Source organism: Hevea brasiliensis, chromosome 13 (genome assembly GCF_030052815.1).
Source record: "Hevea brasiliensis isolate MT/VB/25A 57/8 chromosome 13, ASM3005281v1, whole genome shotgun sequence".
NCBI lineage: Eukaryota > Viridiplantae > Streptophyta > Magnoliopsida > Malpighiales > Euphorbiaceae > Hevea > Hevea brasiliensis.
In genome coordinates this window covers 82,968,473-82,976,769 of record NC_079505.1, presented here as the reverse complement: position 1 = coordinate 82,976,769, position 8,297 = coordinate 82,968,473, and the positions used below count along the sequence as shown (strand labels likewise).

At 35.1% G+C, this 8,297-nt stretch overlaps 1 protein-coding gene across 2 annotated transcripts; it reads left to right on the top strand.

Moving 5' to 3' along the window:
- The first annotated feature begins 1,210 nt into the window (after positions 1–1,210).
- On the top strand, positions 1,211–6,076 carry LOC110658873 (putative pentatricopeptide repeat-containing protein At1g64310). Of its 2 annotated transcripts, XM_021816637.2 has the most exons (3): positions 1,211–3,875; positions 4,371–4,525; positions 5,763–6,076. In XM_021816637.2, exon 1 carries the CDS (start codon positions 2,138–2,140, stop codon positions 3,803–3,805), a length of 1,668 nt encoding a protein of 555 aa, XP_021672329.2. In that variant the 5' UTR covers positions 1,211–2,137; the 3' UTR covers positions 3,806–3,875; positions 4,371–4,525; positions 5,763–6,076. The 2 variants fall into 2 exon arrangements, with proteins under 2 accessions (XP_021672329.2, XP_021672328.2); XM_021816636.2 differs by lacking the exon at positions 5,763–6,076 and having other exon boundaries at positions 4,371–4,670.
- Positions 6,077–8,297: the final 2,221 nt, after the last annotated feature.

Below are 8,297 nucleotides of genomic sequence, written 5' to 3'. Positions count from 1 at the left end.
GGTATGCTAACTGATTTGCTACTTTTTCTGGTATGCTAACTGTCTCAACTCTTCACAACATCGCAGAAAAAGACAAAATAACGGCTATTTTCTTGAAATTTGAAATTGTAACATTCAAATGAGTTCTCAAACGGTCAGAAATGATTCAAAGCTATAAATACACTTACTCTCGGCCATGTTGCACTTAATGAAAGTCTCTCTACTGTTCCTAACATTTTAAGATCATTAAAGCTTTCATTCAAAGTGCTCAAATTGTTTTTATTGCTCATCATTGGCTTACCTACTCATCTCTTTTTTATAGATTCTGTTGTATTGAGTGAGATTGAGTTTTAAACACTTTCTTATCATTTATGAAAGGTCATTCAAGCACCTATTGAAACTGATTGTGAAAAGTATTTGGGATAACACTTGGTAGAAGTGTGAAGCTACTTGTAAAAGTTTTGGTGAGAAGATTTGTAAAGGGCTTTTGTCTCTTGCTTTTAAAAGAGAAGATTAGTGGAGTGAAGACTCAAAGTGGGATCTTTGAGAGAGTGGATGGAGGATAGTTGAGCCGAACCACTATAAAAATTCAGTGTTCAATTTTCTCAACCCTTACTCTTTACATTTATGCATTTTAATTTTCTGATTGAAGTGTTTTTGCTGAGATGAAAATTGATACTGTTTACTGTTAACTCTGTTGTAAACTAAGATAATTTGTTTACTGTTGAATCTGCTGATATCTGATATAATTTGCTTACTGTTATATCTACTGTCAATTAATATATTCTGTTTACTGCTTTGTTTGCTGTGTTGTGATTTTATTCAGATTACTGAAATTCTTTCTTAATGTCAATATATCCTGTTAGATCAGTATACTGAATGCTTATGAGCCAACTTTGTATTAACTTATCAATTGAGCAGTATTGCACATATTTCACAGTAGAAAATTAGGTTGAAAGCTGCAATTTTTCAAAGGTTTTGAGCAAGAATCGAAAAATTATTTTTAAAGTCCAATTCACTTCTCTCTTGGACATATTTTAGGACATCAGAATTATATTCATTGGTTCATACGTGGACTCAGTCTAAAAGGTGCTCAAATTGAATGATGAGCACTCTGTACTCGCACATTATGACATTGTAATGAACAACTGTGTTTTGATGCATCCCATGGAATTCACCAAATATCTTATTGCCTACTTCTGGAATCGTCTTGTTACTTGCTCTCTAATTGGAGCTATCTGAGTACAGTACTTTTTGATTGTGGATGATGTGAATTTTGTGACAATGGGATGAAAATTACTGTGTTAAGCATAGTGTTTCTTACTTTATGTTTATCATTTTTTCATGGTCTGAGAGATGGCAGGAGGAGTTTATTGCAAGTTTTTGAGTTTGGAAATGGCCTAATGGATGCAGTTACAGCCAGAGTTAGCAGAATTGTGATGGTTGCTGGCAGAAATAAGTTTCAATTCTGAACCTAAGGTTGAGAATTCCATCACCGCCACTATATCCTAATCAAAGATAGACAAGCATCCTAGTCAAAGATAGACAAGCATCATGTGGTTCCGTGGTGGTCAGGTCGGGCCGAGGAGTTTATGTTTTAGCTTGGTGCTTCATGAGCAGATCAGCTCACCTGCTAGTACATATATTTTGCCTTGAAGCGAAGACAGTAGCTTGACGAGAAAGCCAAATACTGATGAGTAATAATCTATTATCTATGCCAATTTTGTCTGTCCTGTTCAGTAGAGGTAAACATTGCAACTGAAGCATGGAACGCTTTAGCAATGACTGATACAATTTCACGAAAGTTTCAATCAGATTGTGCTTATAGCGGTCTTGATACTCAAACTTATTCTTTGAGGACTAAGTTGTAGACTTCATCTATAATCAGATGTTGAGGCCACAAGACATAAATATGCTATTTACTACCAACCAACGAGAATGAAAAATGGCCTTATAAGTGGAGAACACCAAATCAGGACCAGTATAGCTGAACAGGCCATTTTGGTTCAAAGAGGGCAGCCCACCCCAATTTGAGATCCAGTTTAATTAAAAAAAACGAAAAAATCCAGAGACGCAACGATCTTGAAAGTTGAAACTGGCCGGAAACCCCACGCTAACCTTCTTTCACTTTCTATTTCGGCAAACACGTCCCCTTGAAATGTTTATTCAATATCCCTCGCTGCTCCTGGAGCTTGCGAAGTCCCATCAAACGCTATCAATAACCAAGCAGTTACATGCTTCGATCACCAGAGTCCACCTCTCACATGACTCGTTTTATGCTACTAAAATTCTAAGATTCTACGGCTTGAACAATGACCTTCGCTCTGCTTGCAACCTGTTCGATAAAACTCCTCAACGCAGCGTTTTCCTCTGGAATTCCATGATTCGAGCTTTTGCCCGAGCCCACAAATTTGATGAAGCGCTATCGCTGTATACAAAGATGCTAGGAACCCAAATCAGACCCGATAACTTTACTTATGCGTGTCTTATACGAGCGTGCCATGAAAACTTTGATCTGGATGGTTTGAGACTTGTACATGGAGGAGTAATTGTTTCTGGGTTGGCATTGGATTCTTTTTCCTGTAGTGCACTGGTGACAGCTTATTCAAAGATGGGCCTTGTTAGCGAAGCAAGCAAGGTGTTTTCCGGGGTATCTGAGCCGGATTTGGTTCTATGGAATTCTATGATTTCTGGCTATAGTTTTTGTGAATTTTGGGCTGAAGGGTTGCGGTTGTTTAATAGGATGCGAGAGAATGGGAAGCAGCAGCCAGATGGTTACACTTTGGTTGGGATCATCTCAGGTTTTATGGATTTTAGTCAGCTGGGAATTGGCCTAGGGATTCATGGGCTGTGCTTGAAAAGTGGTTTTGATTGCAGTGCTTATGTAGGCAGTGCACTTGTAAGCATGTATTCAAGATTCAAATGCATGAATTTAGCATATGGTGTTTTTATCAGCTTATGTCAGCCTGATTTAGTTGCATGGTCTGCTCTGATAACTGGATATTCTCGGTATGGAGATCATAAGAAGGCACTGTTTTTCTATAGGAATCTATCCGTGGAAGGCAAGAAGTCAGATTCCATTTTGATTGCCAGTATATTGGTGGCTGCTGCCCATTTGGCAGATGTAAGGTGTGGTTCTGAGATACATGGTTATGTTCTTCGACATGGATTTGAATCTAATGTCAAGGTTTCTTCGGCTCTCATAGATATGTATTTGAAGTGTGGTTTTGTAGGACTTGGGATTCTTGTCTTTGACAATATGTCCAACAGAAATGTTGTGTCCTATAATTCAGTAATTTCAGGTCTTGGTTTGCATGGACTTGCTGTTCAGGCTTTCAAACTATTTGAGGAGATGATAGAGACAGGGATGAAACCTGACGAATCTACATTCTCTTCCCTTCTTTGTGCATGCTGTCATAGTGGCCTAGTCAAAGCTGGGCGGGAAGTTTTCAGGAGAATGATGGATGAATTTTGCATCCAACCTAAAACTGAGCATTACGTTCACATTGTAAAACTCCTAGGGACGGTTGGGGAATTGAAAGAGGCATACAATTTTATCTTGTCCTTGAAACAGCCGGTGGATTCTGGAATTTGGGGAGCACTTTTATCATGTTGTCATAGTCATAGGAGTTATGAGTTGGCAGAAATAGTATCCCAGCATCTCTTTGATAATGAGCCCAGAAAAGGTGCCTACAGAGTGATGCTTTCTAATAGTTATGCAGGTGATGGGAGGTGGGATGATGTAAAGAAGATGAGAGATGATATGGACAATGTTGGAGTAAGGAAAATTCCTGGTGTCAGTTGGATTGGAGGTAGTTGCAGTTAATCAATGAAATGATTGATTGTATCTCAGATTGTCGTCAAATCAGATCATGCACAGGAAGCTTTATCCAGAGGTAATGCTATTGCCCATAAATTCATAATTAATCATTGTATTCTAGGTTCTCTTTCATGCTCTCATATCTTGTTTTACATGCACTGCTCCTCCAGTTAATGATTCGTGACTTTTTATTTAATTTCTGAGTAGTTCTTTAATTACAAATTTGATACCTGTTTATGGTTTTGGGAATCTTGTAACATGCAATGGTTAGGAATCAATTCCTGCTATCCTTTTTGTTAGTAAATGATATGCAGTGATCTCATTCTTCGCTTGGGTGGACTGATATTTATGGGCTTTCTAATTTGTGGTCCATTATAAGAGAACTCATTCTCATTTGGAGCAAGTGTACAGAAATGCCACAGTTAATTTTCAATGACCTTGTTTATGGTGAAAATTACTCGTGTAAACAAATCCAAAACTCCGTCACTAGAAGCCAATGAAGTGTGGGTTAGATGTCAATCTCTTACCTTGCAATTCTGAATTCTGTTCCTGCATTTCTTGTTATCACCAGATATGTTGAGGAAACTAGAGATGGTCATTGGTGAACTGGGAGGAGACTTGGCACTGTGATGACCAATGGTTTTGCAGCAACAGCGGAAGTTAAACTCTTATCATCTCTCATCCTTGAGCCTGCCACTTAATGTATGAACACGAGTTTTTCCTTAGGTATGGTATGTGACTTGCCTTGCTGAAACACTAAACAACAGTGTTACAGCAATATGAATGGAATACAATTTCTGATTTCCATTTGATAAAAAAATGCAATGTTACAGGTACAGCAATCTTAATAAAATACAGTTTCTCATTTCTATTTGATCGTGCAATGCAATTCTTGGATGTTAATTTAATTCATAATCAGTATCTGACTTTGTTATTCTTAGATGTAAAGAAATCATCTGATGGATTGATTTTTTTTTTTTTTTTTGGAGAATAATCTGATGGATTTTCATGGCCTAGAGAATTAGAACTCTAGGCGTTTTAATTGGGCAGCTTTTAGGGCTGACTTCTCATGTACAATCCAATTAGTAAAATCATCCCTACTTTCAGAATCAAAGCCAAAATGGTGATGTGGTTCATGAAATATTGCTTATTCTTCTTTTTCATCACAGCTCTAAATCATGAAAAGGCCCTACGCTGTTGCTAATGCTTAATATAGTGGTGGAGCTCCTTTTTCAATAAGAATCAGAATCTTGTTAGTAGAAACACCTAATATTGAGAGCCTAAATTTGTACCTCGTCAACATTATTAGAAATCTGTGGCTGCCAATTGGCGCGGTGGGAGCGCTTTTGAACCTCTGAATTAAGAGACCAAATTGCAAGGTTGAAGTTGCAAAGCCCAAAAAAACTAACCAAAACATGCTTTAGCCCAGTCTCATGTGATGCCCGTGAAGAGTGAACTTACTCAAGCTCATCCAAACTAGGGACCAGCTGAATCAATTTGTTGATTTCCCCCTTTTTTTGTGCATGATGGATTTGAGGATATCCAATGAGTGCTCCACCATATAATCTAATCTATCAAGATGCAATGATGATGATATAATTATTGGGCTATCAGTAAAATTATGTTCAGAGAAGTGGCTACAAAAATCATTTTATTTTCTTGTCTTGCTGCAAAATTTTGTTTATAGAATAATTGCTAGCTGCAAAATCATGAGGGAATTGTATTTTTTTTTTAAAAAAAAAAATCATATGGTTTGTGACTATAATTAATAATATGGTCATCTATTAACAAATACCAAAGCATGATATATATATATATGCATGCACTTACAGCACATGGCTTGTCGTTTTTTGAGTTTTGGTGAAGAGAGATCTAAATCTAATGATTAGGGGCATTGTAACCTACAATTATCTTTTTTAGTACATAATCATTTAAATTATCATCTTACTGTTTTGTTGATCAGAACCTCTCATATGCTGCAATCTGACCCACATGGAACAATTGTAGAGGAAGCCTGCAGGCGTGCAAAAATATCAGCCTCACAAGCAAAAGAAGATGAATATGCAGAAGAGAAGAGGAAGTAGATGAGATGTACACAATTGTAAAATAACAAAAAAAAAAAAAAAAAGGTGCTTGTTAAGAGATATTTTAGTAAATGGCTGAATGAAACCAGAGACTGCAGTGCAGAGTGTAGAGGCAGTAGGGCATGCCCATAGCTGCTTTTCTTGGTCTAAATCCCAAACCAGAATAAGACAATATTAAACTGAAAGAAGGGGGATTGCTGTTTACATGTTAAACTGTCTTCTTGCAAAATTAAATAAATTTTAATCATTAGTTTGCTAGATCATAATCTCCCAAGGAGATGCATCCATCAATTCCTCTCCCCAGTTTAACTCTAGCTTTGTAAGTTTATCATATGCATATTTTCCATTTTTTACATTTATCATATCATTTTGAATGTGTACCAATCTAATCTTGCACGTGCAACTGGAGTTTCCTTATGTAATTTTCTTTTATATTTAACTAAAATAAAAAAAAATGAATTTTTTTAATTATATATGAAAGAAATGATTAATTAAATGAGAAAATATATAGTTTTCCCAATAGAATTAATTATTATATATAATAGTAAATTAACATAATGTGTGCACTTGCATAATGTGATTTTTCTTTTCCTTTCTCATGATTTGGCCTACACAAACACAAACACACGGACACATGGACGTGGGGACTGAAACTACTTATCCTGGGGGAAGGAGAGGTAGGGGTATAGAGAGGACAGGGACCAGCAAAACAATGGTCGGGGAACTGAGTCTGAAAGGGACCAACAACTACATACATCTATCCTTCTCATTACCCCACTTACTGGGACTCTTTCCTATTATATATTCTTTCCACCTATGCTTTAGCTGCCCTTTCTTTGTTCTATTCTATATTGTTATTAATTATTATGTACCAATGCATAATTCCTCACTAATTGTATGATTAATAATTTTATTAATTTATTTCCTGTCATAATTCTCTATACTTAAACTTTCTTAATTATCCATATCCCCAAACGCAACACTATTGAAAGAGAATCTGTTTTCTTTACTTGATTAGTTTTTTCCTCACTTCACTGCTAGTTTCTTAAGCGTCTTCTCTTCTATAGCCTAAGAATCTTGGTTTACAAAAAAAATTAGCATAATAATTGGATTAAATATGATAATTTCCTTGTTAGGCACAATAAATGCTTCATCTAAGTCAGCAAGCATTAATGTTTCTTCTTCTAGCAAGGCATTAACGATAATTAGCATTAAATATAATTAATGTTCCTTCTTATCAAAAACAACTTATAAAAGGAGGAAAAATTGCTGCCTTTCTACTTATTTTATGTCATCTTTATTTTTATTTAACTTTACTGATCAATAAACTTTTAATGCAAAAAAAGCTCTAACTATAAATAAATATGACTTACAATTCAATTCTAAATATGAAAATTGTTAAAAAATAAAAAATCAATTGAACTAAAATTTTGTAAACTTTTAGTTCCTTAACAGGTATTATTAGAATGTCAATTGCATCAAACAAGATAAGAAAATCTTTACAAATTAAATAGCTGAATAAATAACAACATAAAATCAAACACGTATATACCTTAAACAAAATAGTTTGATAAAGCACTTTGATATGCTGCTTTACCAAATTAATTACCACTATACTAAGAAACATGATAACCTAGTCCAGCAACAGCAGTGATAGATGGCATTATGGAGGAGGGGGACCTTAAGCTTTGAATTTCTTCAAAATTATTCTCAATGGCATCATCCATGCATGTCACAATCATGTGGTCATGTCCATGGCTCTACAACTCTATATAGGGCCACTGTATTTAACCTGTTCATCTACACTTGGGAGAAGCATATATGTATATATATGTTTCATGAAGCACAGTTTTTTTTTTTTTTGCAGTGGTCTCTTTCCCAAGACATTCTACCTTGATGAGGGTCCTGCTGCTTATAGAATTATATATGCTTGAAATGATTGACATCAATTTTTTTTTTTCTTATTTGAGAGAATTTTAGTGAAAATTCAGAATTCATTAGGTCGTAAATTTATTTTCCATGAATTTTTTAGAGAATGAACTGTTTTATTTTTAAAAGGTGTCGATTTAATTCAATTAAGTAGAGTAATATAAAGATTTTGAGTAAATATTAATTAATTTACATGTTTTAACTATAGTATTTACTTTCCTTTTGTAATTTAATTTTTTTTTATTCATTCATATGGATTTGATTGAAATTCAAGCTCAAAATTTCACAATTTTAAAAATAACTTTAATACTATTAAATTTAAACTCATGGGTATGCTCCGAAATAATCATATCTATGGCTTCATATATACAAGCTCAGAAGCTGCATAATTTTTACAATTAGAGACCTTGGCCGATGATTGGCAAAGGTTTGCACTCATAAGACATTAAAGATGTGGAGATGTTTCATCTCAAGAGGCAAATGGA